The sequence below is a fragment of the Protobothrops mucrosquamatus genome, unplaced genomic scaffold (assembly GCF_001527695.2).
Source record: "Protobothrops mucrosquamatus isolate PMUCROS unplaced genomic scaffold, P.Mucros_1.0 scaffold4353, whole genome shotgun sequence".
In the NCBI taxonomy this organism is placed as follows: Eukaryota; Metazoa; Chordata; class Lepidosauria; order Squamata; family Viperidae; genus Protobothrops; species Protobothrops mucrosquamatus.
The window spans coordinates 7,927-23,750 of record NW_015390267.1 but is presented as its reverse complement, the minus strand read 5'-3'; the positions used below and the strand labels follow the sequence as shown (position 1 = coordinate 23,750).

At 44.5% G+C, this 15,824-nt stretch overlaps 1 protein-coding gene across 1 annotated transcript; it reads left to right on the top strand.

Annotated features, from left to right (window-relative positions):
* Positions 1 to 4,647: 4,647 nt before the first annotated feature.
* On the top strand, positions 4,648 to 6,588 carry LOC107298888 (avidin-related protein 1-like). Its single transcript, XM_015828250.1, has 4 exons — positions 4,648 to 4,743; positions 5,253 to 5,463; positions 5,727 to 5,847; positions 6,555 to 6,588. Exons 1-4 carry the CDS (start codon positions 4,648 to 4,650, stop codon positions 6,586 to 6,588), a joined length of 462 nt encoding a protein of 153 aa, XP_015683736.1.
* Positions 6,589 to 15,824: the final 9,236 nt, after the last annotated feature.

Sequence of the window (15,824 nt, the reverse complement as noted above, 5' to 3'; positions counted from 1 at the left end):
TGGAGAAGAGAGCAAGGCTTCCCCATTTCTCACTTGGGGGGCCATGGGCTGGGGTGACCCTTCCTGCCTCTCCCATCAGACGCTCTTCTCCAATAAAATGTTTGCCTGAGCAGTCTCTGCCTCCCTGGTCTTTCAGAAGCTCCCTGGGTGCCAGTCTGCAGGTTTCCAGGAAAGGCTGGGTAGGACCCCCATCTGGAGTATGGGCTCTGGGGTAAAAGCTTTGTTTCTACTACTGCTCTACTACTGTTCTGCACTTTACTCAACCTTTGCCCTTGAAGACTTTGGGAACCTGCAGCCAATCCATTCAGGATCTGGCCNTTCCCCAATAAAAGCCAATTAAAAACCAAATATTTGTAGCTGTGTCTCTTATTAAAATCATTAAAAATTATCCCTATTTAAAATTCACCCTAGGTCAGTCCCGCTTGCTGAAAAAGCCATGTCTTGAGGGCGCGGCGGAAGGTTAGGAGATCCGGAATCGTCCGGATCTCGGGGGGTAGCTCGTTCCAGAGGGTGGGGGATAGAGTCATTGTTAGAACCAGCAGTTAGCTGGAACCTATTTCCACACTTACCTGAAGAAGCCAAAGAGGTTGGCCACCAACGGTTCACTTATAACAACTGGATTTGCAATCAGGAATTTTGCAAGTGGAGCAGTTAGAGGAACAAGAAAAAGTAATGTGTCATTTTTGCTTAATGGTCCAGAGGCAAAAAGCTCCACCTTAGCATGTCAACAAACACCCCAAGAAGTGGAGAGCATATTTTATTTTACTAACTTTTATGCCACCCATCTCACTAATACAGCAACTCTGGTTGGGTTACATTGTAATAAAAATTAAAAAGTTCTAAAAAGAAATGAAACTAGAATAAAGAGATTAAAAGTGAAGAACCAAGGTGATGGACAGCCTGGGGGTAAGAATCTTGTCTACCCCGTGAGATACACCCAGGGTACCCTACCCTGTCAGGACCCCAGGCTGAGCAGCTAAGCCAGGTTTTCAGGCTCTTCCAGAAGGCCAGGATTGTGTTTGTGTTTGTGTGTTTGTGTGTGTGGGGGGAAATCTCACCTCTGATGGTAGAATATTCTTGGGGGGGGTACAGCAGAAAAGGCTCTTCTCCTGGAGCCCAGCAGCAGAAATTCTTTGGCCAATGGGACCCAAATTAGGCTGCTTCCCCTGGAAGGAGAGGGGCCAATTAGTCCCATTGTGGAGAGGCAGTTGCTCAGATACCCCAGAACTTCACTACATACACCCCCCATGCTTGTTATGGGATGTTACCTATCTGCATGTTTCTTCAGCAGATCAGGATGAAATACCAGGAAATTCTTACATTACTTTTATTACAAAGTAACAGGACCTTGCAAGGATGAATCCACCTCCCTCTCTTCATCTTCCTGAAAGGGAAGAAAGTCCTTAGGTCTGAGACCCTTCCTCAAATTTCATTTCTGCCTTGGACACATTTTATTTTTCATCTGATCCTCACTTCTCTTGAGGCTCTTCCTCCCGTTTCCTCTTGTAGCCCATTCTGTCACCAAGGAGATGCACCAGCAAATGGGTAATCTGAGGCACAACTGGAAGAGATGCTCCCAAGAGAAGACAAAAGCAAAGGAAAAGGGGGGTGGGAGTTGGCTGGATCAGTGGTCCAAGGAAGGGAAAGGAAAGAGTGGATCTGCTGCCAGTGGATCACCTCTGGTTGGAGGTGAACAAGGAAGAGGCAAAGAGCAGAGCTGCTGCTTCCCTGGGTCTTCTTCCCCTAGACTCCAGATTGAGCTGGGCAGAATCACCAGCAGGAACCAAGAGAGAAGAGGGTGGGAGGGAGGCAGAGAGAGAGAGAGAGAGAGACAGAGACAGACAGACAGAGACAGAGATGGAGAAAGAGATAGAGACAGAGACAGCCTGGGTGAGTTGAAGTCTCCAACGCAGATTGTCAGGAGTCTCAAAGGAGCTCCTGGGGGCATCTCAGACCCATCATATTTTAGTGCTTAGTAGGGGTATCAAGGGTTTGGGGTGACACACTGTCTGATTTAGTTGATTATGGGAATGCAGTGGACATTATGTACCTTGACTTCAGCAAAACATTTGAGAAATATCAATGAAATCCTGGTGAAGAAGAAGAAGGCAACCTGTGGCTGGCCTACACTACCATTACATGGATAGACCCTATGGAGAGTTCAAATCCAACAAGGGCTTATTAAGGGCTCCAAATCTGATTGACAGGAAGTGATGAATTGCAGGGCTTGTGCTGTTTGACATATTTATAATTAATGAATTATAATTAATAACTAATTAAGTTAGTTTTGGAGTTAGAAATTTGTAATCAGTTTTGGACATGATACGAAATGGGGGGTTGTAAAATACTTCAGAGGGCAGAATATAGATTTCAAAGGATCTTTAAAAGCTGGAATAATGGGCAAAAATCAGGATGATTAATTTCAACAGGGATAAATGCAAAGTCCAACATTTGTGTAGAAAGAAGAATCAAAGGCATTAATGCAGGATGGCAGGTAGTATAGAAAACCAATTCCCATAATCAACTAAATCAGACAGTGTATCAAAAAATATCAGGTTGATTTCTGCCCAGCTCCATCTGGAGTCTTGGGGGAGAAGACCCAGGGAAGCAGCAGCTCTGCTCTTTGCCTCTTCCTTGTTCACCCGCAACCAGATCCTCCTGGCAGCAGATCCAGTCTTTCCTTTCCTTTCCTTTCCTTGGACCACTGATCCAGCCAAACCCCCCCCCCCTTTTCTTTTCCTTTTATCTTCTCTTGTGAGCATCTGTTCCAGTTGTGCCTCAGATTACCCATTTGCTGGTGCACCTCCCTGGTGACAGAATGGGCTACAAGAGGAAACAGGAGGAAGACCCTCAAGAGAAGTGAGCATCAGATGAAAAAAACTGTGTCCAAGTTAGAAATGAAATTTGAGGAAGGGTCTGAGACCTTTCAGGAAGATGAAAAGAGGGAAATGGATTCAGTTTTATAAGGTTCTCTTGCTGTAATTTTGTAATAAAAGTAATGTAAGTTCTAAATACATCAGCATTTCATTACATTTCATCACTTGTTCCTGATGTGCTGAAGCCAAATGCAGCTGGGTAACATCCCATAATAAGCATTGGGGGTGCACTTAGTGCAGCTGGGGTATGTGCAGAACTGCCTCACCCCAATGGGACTAATTGGCCCCCCTCCTTCCAGTGGAAGCAGCCTAATTTGGATCCCATTGGCCAAAGAATTTCTGCTGCTTGGCTCCAGGAGAGCTGTACCACCACCCCCAAGAATATTCTACCATCGGAGGTGAGATTCACCCCCCCCAGACACACAAGAACACAATCCTGGCCTTCTGGAAGAGCCTGAAAACCTGGCTCAGTTGCTCACCCTGGGGTCCTGACAGGATAGGGTACCCTGGGGGTGTCTCATGGGGTAGAGAAGATTCTTAGCCCCAGAATGTCCATCACCTGGGTTCTTCAATTTTAATCTCTTTATTCTGGTTTCATTTCTTTTTAGCACTTTTAAACTTTTGTTACAATGTAAGCCACCCAGAGTTGCTGTATTAGTGAGATGGGTGGCATAAAAACTTATCAAAATTAAATAAGCTCTCAATTCTGGGGTTGTTTTTTGACATGCTAAGGTGGAGCTTTTTGCCTCTGGACCTTTAAGCAAAAATGCCACTTTACTTTTTCTTGTTCCTCTATTGGCCCCAATTGCAAAATTCCTGATTGCAAATCCAGTTGTTATAACTGAACGGTTTGTGGCCAACCTCTTTGGTTTCTTCAGGTAAGTGTGGAAATAGTTTCTAGCTAATTGCTGAGCCTGTCTCGGGGTTCCACCTTAGGACCTCCCCCTAAGAAGGCACCTGGGCCTCTCCTGGTAGCCAGACTCATTATGAAGGGAAGCCTATTCTTGATTGTAGACTTTTTAAGGGAAAGTTACAGTACTTAGTGCAGAGGAAAGGATACCCTTTGACTGAAGCCACTTGGGTAAAATCTAGTGATGTAAAAGCCGACAGGCTCATTCATAAATTCTGTGAGAAACACCCTAACAAACCAAGGGGCGACCCCTAACCTATGATTTTGTTTGAATTGCAGGATTTGTCCTTTTTGTAAGGCCCTCCCCCCCACCGGATGTCAAGGCTGCTAACATTGGATGTTCCCCCTCTGACAACTGATGAAAATGCAGCCATTTTCTCTATTCCTTTAATAGGCTTTTCTTACCTTTAGAAATCAGGTGCATGGGGGGAGGGGGGGATGTAAGCTCAGCTAGCCATAATAATAAGGCTGCTGTGGGAACCCAAGGAGAAGCTGATAAGGTTTTGGCGGGCTGAGGAGCTGAGGCGAATGTCCGGGCTTTAAGCTAATTGGGGAAGCTAATTGAGGAGGAGGAGGAGGAGGAGGAGGAGGAGGTGAGTAAGAATGCCCGTGTTGAGTCAGAGGCGGTGGGGTTCCCGAGAAGAAATGCCCCCCCGCCCCCCTTGCTGCCCAAGTGCTGCTCAGCGCTCGCAGCAGGACCAGCGATTTCGCAGAAGCCTCCGCCCCTCGGACGGGGATCCTGCCCCTCCCAGCCGCTGGGGGTGGTGGAGGGAGGCGGCAGCTGAAAGGGGGGGGTGCGAGCGGGGCTTTATAAGGGGCGTCCCGCCTGGGGCTGGCACGTCTAGATTCCTGGAGACCACCATGGCGATTGGCCTGGCAGCTCTGGGGCTCCTCGCTTTCCTGCTCGGCTGCTCGGGAACCTTTGCCGAACCCCAAAACCTGGAGTCAGCCGCCAAGGTCAGATGCGGGGTGGGAGGCGGAGGGTGCCAGCCGCCCGTGTGGAAAGCCCCCCCACACACACCAGCCTCAGCTCGGGTGGGCGGCAGGAGCAGCTGGTGGGAGCCGGCGGGCTGCGCAGAGGGTGCCGCTTCCTCGGGGTTGATCACATCCGATGCCGTCGGACTGAGCGCCAGAGGCTCTGGGTCCCCGACGGCCGACCGGTCAAACGTTTTCTCCTCCGTGCTCGTCCGCGACTTAGGCAGCCTCCCGCCGGGGCTGGTGCTCTCAATCGCTGAGGAGATGGCAGAGCGATCCGCCCGCGGGGTGTCGCCCGGACGCGGTCTGGCAGGCGCCTCGACCGACGTATTTTGGGATGGGCTGCCTTTGCCAGACCCACGCGGCGTGGGCATCCCCGGGGGTGTTTTCAGATCCCCCGGAGAGAACGGAGTCAGAGTCTCTACCTGTTGGACAGCTGGGCTTGGCTATCACCCTGACAGGCTTTCCTCCCCCCTCCCGCTCTTTTTTAGTGCTCCCTGACCGGCACCTGGAAGAGTGCTTTGGGCAACATCATGGAGATCGACAGCGTCAGTGACACGGGGGTGTTCAGCGGCACCTTCTATATCTGTACGGTACCATTGCGGTTCTCCAGCAAGCCCGTCCCGCCATCCCCGCTGCAGGGCATCCAGCACCTGGACTCGCAGCCCACCTTTGGCTTCACCGTCAGCTTGAGCTTCGTTGGTAGAGCCAGTCACTCTTTGGTGTGGAAGCAAATAGAACGGGAGGAGGGAATCTAGTGGATCGCCCCTTCCTTAGATCTGCCTCTTGCAGATTCTTTCACTGAATGTCCTCCCTCCTCCCCCCCCCCATCAGATGGAGATGCCCAAATATTTTGGAGCCTATAAAACATTCCCAATCTAAAGGTAGCATCGGTGAGCGGGGGGGGGGGGTGTCTTTATGCGAAATATATCCCCCCCCTAATTGGTACAACTTTGATCTGACAGAAATGACCATCGTCTTTGCGGGCCAGTGTCTGGTGGACAAGAACGGAAAGGAGCAGCTGAGGACAAACTGGGTATTTCAGGACTTCGTGGAATCCCCAGAAGAGGATTGGGAGGAGACCACGTAAGGAAACGCAGGGGCTGAACTGCTGCGGCCCCTAACTGGAAGGGCCCTGAGCACCTCTTCTTTTTCTCTCTCTTCCACCCCCCAAAGGGGCTCTTGCAAGGGCGCCCCAGTGGTTGGCCTCTCTCGGGGCAGCTCCTGCGGGAGAGGCTGGCATTTTGAGTCTAGGAGACTCTGTTTCGTCCACTTCCCCCACAAAGAAAGGCAGCAAAGCTTTTGAGCAGCTTCCCCAGGTCCTTCTCACTGACAAGTGTGGTTTGGGTGGCACCACTGTCTGGGTTGCCCACAGCTGGCAACACTTGGAGAGTTGGCATTAATTGCTCTACTCAAATCGGAGAGCAGTAGCCCAGCACAGCCCCATATTTTTTATGGGGCAAAGGGGCCACCTGGGTTCCTTCCCTGAGGGAGCGCAAGGCCTGCTTCCCTCCAAAGAGGCCACTTTTGCGGCCACCTGGATGGAGCTGCTTGATGGGAAGCCCCCAAAGACCTAGGAGAATTTGCCCAATTGGGTCTTGTCATTCCCCCGGGCCTGGCCGCCTCTGAGAACCAGAAGTGTCCATTTCCTTTGCCCTCCCTTTTCATTCTCACGTGCCTGGGTGGGAGGAGGGAATGGGGTGGGGGATGGGATGCTCAGCCTGGGGGTGGGGGGAGACATCAATCATGCTGCCATGAATTTTGACATTTCCCACCCTCCTGTTTCACTCTAGGGTTCAAAGGAGCACCTTCTACCGCACAGAGTGATGGTGAAGAGAGCAAGGCTTCCCCGTTTCTCACTTGGGGGGCCATGGGCTGGGGTGACCCTTCCTGCCTCTCCCATCAGACGCTCTTCTCCAATAAAATGTTTGCCTGAGCAGCCTCCGCCTCCCTGGTCTTTCAGAAGCTCCCTGGGTGCCAGTCTGCAGGTTTCCAGGAAAGGCTGGGTAGGACCCCCATCTGGAGTATGGGCTCTGGGGTAAAAGCTTTGTTTCTACTACTGCTCTACTACTGTTCTGCACTTTACTCAACCTTTGCCCTTGAAGACTTTGGGAACCTGCAGCCAATCCATTCAGGATCTGGCCTATTAATTTATTGGGAAATTATTAAAGGGTTTTGCAAAGGAGCCATGAATTAGCTTCACCCAGAGCTGGTCCATCCTAATCACTTGGCCCAAGCTTTGATTGACAGAGTCATCCTTAGAACCAGCACTTAGCTAGAACCTATTTCTACACTTACCTGAAGAAGCCAAAGAGGCTGGCCACCAACGGTTCTGCAAGAGTGATAAAGGGGGAGGGGCAATAATCCAGGCATCCTGGTCCTCCCTTACTGACAACTTCATTTAGTGGAAGAAAGAGCAAGAGGAAATGCTATCCTGGAGCTAACCAAGAATCCCAGGCCGAGTTCAGCATATCGGAGCTCCCTCTGGACCGGTCTCTGCTGCCCTCCCCAGGCTGGTCTCCTTTCCCCAAAGCTTCACAGAGCTGCTGTGGTGCGCGGGGCAGGGCTGGTCCTCCCGAGCCTCCTCGTTCCTGTGGGTGCCGTCTGTGCCCCAGCAGGGGCTGAATTCGGAAGGGGGATACTGGGTTCCGGAGGCCGGAAGAGAGGCAGGAGGAGTGGAGCAGTAGCGCCATGTGGGAAGTCAGCCCCCCCCCCCAGAAAGATAGTAAAGGGAGTTTTGAGTTTGAGCTCAAGGGCTGCTTTGGAAAGATGAGTACCTCTTTTTTTTTTTATTAAAAGTTTTAAATAATTTTCCATACAATATCCCACTTCCCTCCCACCCCTCCCCCCTTCTTTTCCCAGAGCTGATTACAGGGTTATAAAAACAAAATCGTAAATCATAAGTTAAATAACATTACCCAACTATCCTACAATCATATCCAATGCAAACATACTTTAACTCTACAAAATAGATAAATATTAACACTTTATCAACAAAATGATAATATAATTAATAATAATATAATTAAACATTGTAACTAAAAATAACATAAATTCATACATAATAAACTACTCATAAGCTAAATGACACTTTTCAATCTCATATTTTTTCTGAATATAATCCATCCATCTTCTCCAAACCAAATTATATTTTTCTTGAGATTGATCCTTCAAATAAGCGGAAATTTTTGCCATTTCTGCCAAATTAGACACTTTAATTCTCCATTCTTCCATAGTAGGCAAGGAATTTTTCTTCCAATATTGCGCTACCAATAATCTTGCAGCTGTTATAAGATTCAACATCAAATTCGTTTCTTTAACATCTAAACCTTCCATAATACCCAGCAGAAATAACTGCGGTGTAAACTTATCTTTTTCTTAAAAATATTTTGAATATTCCACCAAATCTTAATCCAAAATGCTTTTATATCCCTACACATCCACCAAATATGAAAATATGTTGCATCTAAACTTCCACATCTCCAGCATTTAGGCTGTAAATTAGGGTACATACAAGACAATTTCTGGGGATCCAAATGCCACCTATAAAATTTTCTCAGAATCCAATTCTATCAAGGCATTATAAATTCTCTTTATGTGGGCTCGAGTTTGATCTTTAATCTGTTTTATCAAATTCACATCCTGCGAAGTAATACCAACTTTTTGATCTAAACTCCACCTCATCAACAATTGATTGTAATGAAACCAGGAATGTAGAATATTTTCATGCTTCAAATCTACTAAGGATTTAATTTGCCTAACCTGTCCTACTAAACTAAGTAATTCCTTGTAAGAAGTTCTATCCAAGTTAACTCCTCTGGATACCCCATCTATCGCCTGTCCTGGAATCGCCCAAATAGGAATTTTATAATTTAATCTATAATAATATTTCTTCCAAACTCGTAGTACAGCACTTCTTAAAATGAGCTTTAAAAACTTGATCTACTTTCTTATTATAAATTAAATATGCATGCCAACCAAATAATAGGTCCCATCCCTCCAAAAGAAGTATATTTTTGTTTGTTGAATTAAGCCAATCACTAATCAATGTCAAAGCCACCGCATCATAATACAATTTTAGATTCGGCGCCTTAAGTCCTCCTCTTTCCCGTGCATCTTGTATGATCTTAAACCTGACTCTTGGTTTCTTCCCCGCCCATATAAACTTATTAATCCCCTTCTGCCATTCATCCAAATTAGCATCTTTTTTCAAAATAGGTATCATTTGAAACAAAAAAAGAAACTTTGGAAGAATATTCATCTTCACTGCTGAGATTCTCCCCAGCAGAGATAATTGTAGTTTTTTCCAATCATTTAAATCCTTTTGCACTTTTACCCATAATGTCTCATAATTGTTTTTATACAATTTAACGTTAGAAGCTGTAATATAAACTCCCAAGTATTTTACCTTTCTCACTATTTCAAAGCCTGTTGACTTAACTAACATATCTTTGTCCTTCATAGACATATTTTTCGGTAATATTTTAGTCTTGTAATTATTTACCTTGAAACCAGAAACTTTCCCATACTGGGCTATAATTTCCACCAAGTCCCTTACCGACTCTGTCGGTTGAGCCAATGTCAGCACCAAGTCATCAGCAAAAGCTCTTAACCTATAATCATTCTTGTTTACATTTATTCCCTTTATTATAGGTGATTTGCGAATTTTAATTAATAAAATCTCCATTGTTAAAACAAATAGCAATGGGAATAATGGGCATCCCTGCCTTGTACCCTTCTCAATTTTAAGTGCCTCTGTTAACCCCCCATTGACTATGACTTGTGCCGATTGTTGTTGATAAATAGCCTTAAGAGCAACCAAAATTTTTTCCCCAAAGTTCATTTCCTCTATGACTCGCAATAAAAACTGCCAATCTAGTTGGTCAAACGCTTTTTCTGCATCCAAAAATATCAAAGCCGCAGGGATTTGATTATTCTTATCCAAGTATTCAATTAAGTTAACAATTTGTCTTACATTATACTTCATATATCTTCCAGTTATAAATCCAGATTGATCACTATGAATCAATTGCTTCAACACTTGCATTAATCTGTTTGCCAATATTTTTGAAAAATTTTTATAATCTATATTCAATAAAGATATATGTCTACAATTCTTGGGCTGAGTCAAATCCTGACCTTCCTTTGGGATCAGCGATATGAAAGCCCTTCTCCAAGATGGGGGTACCTCTGCACCCAACAAAATACTATTAAACAATTCCTTTAATGATTCTATCATTTCTTCAGATAACATTTTATAATAAATTGCTGTTAATCCATCAGTACCGGGAGCCTTACCAACCTTTAATTGCTTAATTACCCCAATAATTTCCTCTGAAGTAATTAGACAATTCATCCCTTTGATCATTTGATAATCTAGGAAAATGTGCCTGCTGTAAATAATTCTCTATTTCTAAAGGTTGTATATTTTCAAAAGCATATGATTTTGAATAAAAATCTAGAAAGCTCCTTTTAAGCAAGTTTTGTTGATATGTCACTTTGCCTTTATAATCTATTTTCTCTATAATTCTTGATTTCTGCTTCTTTCGTAATTGGTAGGCCAACCACCTACCTGGTTTGTTTGCATTACAAAATGTGTTATATTTCATATATCGCAAATTAGTTGCAATCTGATCAGCCACTAACATATTAAATTGTTCCCTAAGCATAGTTATGGATACCTTTAACTTGTTATCCTGTGGATTTAAAATAAAGGCCTTCTCTTTTAATTTAATCTCCTCTTCTAGCTCTCTTCATTTTTGCATCTGTTTTCGCCTATAAGCACTATTCATATAAATCAGAGCACCTCTCATATACGCTTTGCTAGCATCCCAGACCATTGAAATTGGGGTGCCCTTATGCATATTCAACAAAAAAAATTCTTTCAAATGATCTCTACATTTCTGCAAATTCCCCTCATATCTAAATAAATTTTCATTTAATCTCCAAATCCTTCTATTCCCATCTTCAGCAAATAGTTCCATCCAAACAGGACTATGATCTGAGAATATTCTAGGAAAAATCTTGATATTCTTCACCCTAGAAAAGAAATCATTAGTAATTAAAAAGAAATCAATTCTGGAATATGATTGGTGCCTGTCCAAGAAGAAGGTAAAGTCTCTTTCTTCCATATTTTGTTCTTGCCAAATATCTCTTAATTCCAAATCATCCTTCAAGTCAAAATTTTTTTTAGGTAATATAGAATAATTAGAAACTTTGGAGGAACCTTTCTTGTCTTTGCTTGAATCTAAAACTCCATTCCAGTCCCCCATCATAATAACAGATTTATAATCCACTTGAATTAATTTCTGATGTATCAATTTGTAAAATTGTTTTTGTTGTTGATTTGGAGCATATAATCCAATGATAAGACATCTCTTTCCATTCAATAGTAACTCAATGATAACATATCTTCCTTCTAAGTCAAAGTCAATTAATTTCGGCGATAACTCTTTCTTCACATAAATAACTACACCTCCTTTTTTCTGCGGAGCAGGAGCTATAAAATGTAATCCCAAACGGGAGTTAATCAAATACTTTTGATCCTTTAAAGTGATATGAGTTTCTTGCAAACACACAACATCATTCTTATGTTGTTTCAGATAATGAAATATTTTCTTTCTTTTCTGCGGTGAATTCAAACCATTAACATTCCATGTCAGGAACCTTACCATTCTTGGTAAGATGGAGCCTCTGGAACATTCCTTGAAGATCAGCGGTCACTGATCTCTTCGGTCTTGTACCTCCCACTGGCTCTGAAGTAATCTGATGCATTATAGGTACAGTATCCACCTTTTGCTGTTCTTTTTCTTTACGTCTATGAACTGCATGGGTCATTCTTTGTCCCTTTGGGTCATCTTTCATCTCAAAAGATTGTTGCTTAAATTCAACCTGTGAGTCTCCTACACTTAATGACATTGCTCCTTCAACCGCTTGTTCTTCATGCATTCTTTCACTTCTCTTAAATCGTGGAGATGGTGGTGAACCTGCCTTCAAGACAGAAACGTAAAAATCTCTTGCTTTTAAAATTGTGTTAAGTCTATAACGTGTCCCCACATAACTCACCACTATTCCAACTGGTATGTCCCATCTAAATTGAATTTGACGTTTTTTCAACTCTTCAGCCAGAAAAGCATAATCCTTTCTTTTCCTAAGTATTTTAGAAGGTATTTCCTTTAGAATTATAACATCTTGAGCTTCAATTTGGAATCTCTGCTTATAAAAAGCCTGAATGATTTCATTACGAATTGATCTTCTGGAAAAATAAATTACAACATCTCTTGGTAGATTTCTCTGTCGTGCAATCAATGAATTTACCCTAAAAATGTTTTCTATCTCTCTCAAAATTTCTTCAGGTTCGCATGCCAAAACAATAGCCAAGTCTGCTGCAATCTCTTCTTTCAGATTTTCTTGTGCATTTTCCTTCAATCCCCTTATTCTCAAAGCATATTCCATGTCTCTATATTGTGACATAATAATTTCATTCTGAGTCATATCCACGTTATCCTCCACTTTTCCAAGTCTATCCTCTAATCTTTTGACATTTTCCACCACCTCATCTACTCGTCCGTCTAGGCATTCTACATGAGCTGCCAAACCTTGGAAGGCTAACAATATATCCTGTCTCATCTCATTATTTTTCTCTTCAAAAAGCTCAGCTGTCTCTATTCTAATCTGTTTCGCTGTATTCATCAAAGCGTCCTGTAAGTCCTTTAATGTAAGTGCAGGTGGTGGGGGAGAAGGTGGAGGCGATTTAGGCTTAGGTTGCTGTGAAATTTGAACAACCGGAGAGGAAATTGGACCTTTAGAAGGAGCAGAAATTCCAGGGTGTTTTGAAACCATCTTTAAAAAAAAAAAAAAAAAAAGAACACTTAATATAAGTCTTATATAGTCTTATAGAAACATCAGTTGCAGGATATATATGAAAAAAAAAAACAATAGAAGCAATAAGAGAGAAGAAAAAAAAGGTTATACTTTGCATAAGCTAGCAAAGTCTGTTACATTGTTTCGTTGTCTTCACTTCGATACCAAGTAAAAGTGAAAGTCTCCTAAGTATCGTTTCAAACAAAGGAGTGGCATTCCGTGGCCATATTTTTCTTCTTTAAATTTAAGTAATAGATGAAGAAGATACTTATTAATTTTCTGAGTTTAAGTCCCAAATTATCCAAATTCCAATCCTACTGATCAGCTCTGTCTGCTTTTGATTTTACTCACGGTCACTTTAATTGGCAGATGATGGAAGCAGCGTCTAGCTTTGCTTCTGAGAGCAAAGGCAACCCAAGGTGCGGAGAAAACCCAGACTCCGAGGGAGTTCTCACCTTCGCCCTCCCAAAAAAGATTTTTTTAGAGAACTAGGGAACTCCACCTCTATCCAGGAAAGCTCACCCCCTCCCCTTTTCCCAGGGAGAGAGGCTCCAAGCTGCGGAACAGCTGTTGAACGCCGTTCCTTCAGGCTTTAACGTGTCCCCAGGGCGGACGGCTCAAAAAGAAGCCGCCATTGGTGCAGCTGTTACAACCGGAAGCCGAAAGATGAGTACCTCTTAATTTTAACTTTTAAAGCCCAGGGGAGCAAAGGAAATTGTGTGTATGTTTGTGTGTGTGAATGAGAAGACCCTTTCCCCAATCACAGTCGGATTTTGCTGTCTCTGGCCTTTCCTAAGGCAGAAAGTGATAGACCCTGGAAAGCATGGGGGTTTGGCCAGAGCACAGGAGCTTTTGTTAGGGAAAAGGGAGTGGCTGTGTGAAAATGGAATGGAATGAGTGAGTTTGTTGGTAAACCTGGGCAACTGGCTGAAACCACTGGTCAAAGCTCCACTCTTCTAGGAGAGACCCTCATACTCTGTGAAAAGGAAGTCAGAGTCATCCCAGATCCCTTTGTGGTCTGAAACTGGGACAAGGGGCTAGGGCACTGATGGGAACATTTTAGAGACCGAGTGCCCAAACAGCAACCCAAAACCCACTTATTTATTGCAAAGTGCCAGGGCTGCATCAGCATTGTGGTGCCCTCAGGGTGGGCAGAGGGTGGGCGTGACTGCGGTGGTCACAGCAGACTGAGTGGGCATGGTCGGGGTTGGCATGGCCACCTTGATGTTGCTCGTGGGGAGGATGCCTGTGGGGGCTGGGCAGGATTGGGGGAGATCCAGGGGGGTCTCTGGTGGGTGGGGTGGTGGGCAGGAGGCTCATCCTGTGGGGTGAGGCAAGGGGTAGGGCGGGGGTGCCATTGCTGCAGGGCAAGGCGAGGCAGGGGCAGCTGCTGCCTGACACCATCAGTCCCCGCACACAGAGGCCATCCAGCACATGGGGACGTGCTCTACCACCTCTACTCGAGCTTGCTAGCCAGCTGCTTTGCCTGCTTTGTGCTGGGTGGGGCTGCCAGTCTGGGTGCCAGGGGTGGCCTGGCCCTAATGGACCTGTGCGAGCTGGCGGCGGTGGCAAGTGTGCCTACAGAGAGGGCTCTGAGTGCCGCCTCTGGCATGTGTGCCCTAGGTTTGCCATCACTGGGCTAGAGCAACTTCAAAAGTCGCCTTGCCACGGGGCAAGAGCTGAAAGATTGCTTTGACGGAACAGGGGACTCCAGGAAAGAGTCACTCTGGGGACGCAGGAGAGCAGAGAAAAAGACTCACTGTGGTAAACGGGTCAGAATCTTGCCTGAAACTATGGGAAGCTCTGATTCCAAGGTTCTGCCGATGTCTCCTTTAGGGAGACTGCTAAAAACCAGGGATCCAAAAAAGGTTACCCGTCCAGGCGGGAATGAAAAAGAAGTGTGCATGCCAAAGTGGTCTTTGCTCAAGGCTTTGCTGGGAAACCAATTTGGCTAAATAAAGGTACTTAAAAGGAAAATAAAATATAGGAATAGTGATTTTTCTCTCTTTCTCTCTCTTTTTCTGCAACCACGTGATCTGCTTAGGATTTGTGCCTTCCCTAATTTGAGTTAACTGAGATTTATGGTGGGAATGACCAGGATGTGTAAAACTAAGAGTTCTGTTTTTGTTTCTCTTCTCTTTTCCTTGTCTTTGTGTGTGTAGCACACAGTTTCAGAAACACGCAGGAGGTCCATTTACATTTGACAACCCACAGAGATTAGGGATCTCTGTTCTTAAAATTTGAAGACGAATTTTATTCGGTAGTTTTCCTTTTATGGGAGTGAGACAAACAGACCGGTCGTTTGTCTCACTTCTCTTTACACAAAAAAAAGAAAGAGAGAGAGAGACGTGAACATTCTTTAGCCCAAAGTTGTCAGGAGGGAATAATAATAATAATAATAATAATAATAATAATAATAATAATAATAATAATAATAATAATAATAATAATAATAATAATAATAATAATAATAATAAAGTTGGGAGGGACCTTGGAGGTCCTCGAGTCCAACCCCCTGCTCAGGCAGGAACCCTACACTATTTCGGACAAATGGCTGTCCAGTCTCTTCTTAAAAACTTCCAGTATTGGAGCATTCACCGCTTCTGGAGGCATGTTATTCCACTGATTAATTGTTCTAACTGTCAGGAAGTTTCTCCTTAGGTCTAGGTTGCTTCTCTCCTTGCTTAGTTTCCATCCATTGCTTCTTGTCCTGCCTTCAGGCGCCTTGAAGAATAGCTTGACTCCCTCTTCTTTGTGGCAGCCCCTGAGATATTGGAACACTGCTATCATGTCCCCCCTCGTCCTTCTCTTCATTAAACTAGACATACCCAATTCCAGCAGCCATTCCTTATATGTTTTAGCCTCCAGTCCCCTAATCATCTTTGTTTCTCTTCTCTGTACTCTTTCTAGAGTCTCAACATCTTTTTTACATCGTGGTGACCAAAACTGGATGCAGTATTCCAAGTGTGGCCTTACTAAGGCATTGTAAAGTGGTATTAATACTTCCGGTGGCAGGCGACCTCGTCGGACGCAGCTGTTTGCTGCCTCCCGCCTGTTTCAGCGTAAAAGCCGTTCTGACAGCTAGCATCAGCTGTCAAACGGCTTGTACCCTTCCCCTGGGCATAAGGGGATAGGTGAGCTGCCCGGGGTAGGAGTTGAGTTCCCGAGTCGTCCCATGTGGACGATGTAGGTGAGAACTC

Excerpts from the sequence above, each read along its gene's own strand:
- LOC107298888 (XM_015828250.1), top strand. The coding sequence starts at position 4,648 with ATGGCGATTGGCCTGGCAGCTCTGGGGCTCCTCGCTTTCCTGCTCGGC. Across the intron at positions 4,744-5,252 it reads ACCTGGAGTCAGCCGCCAAG|TGCTCCCTGACCGGCACCTG; the intron begins GTCAGATGCGGG and ends GCTCTTTTTTAG. Across the intron at positions 5,848-6,554 it reads GAGGATTGGGAGGAGACCAC|GGTTCAAAGGAGCACCTTCT; the intron begins GTAAGGAAACGC and ends GTTTCACTCTAG.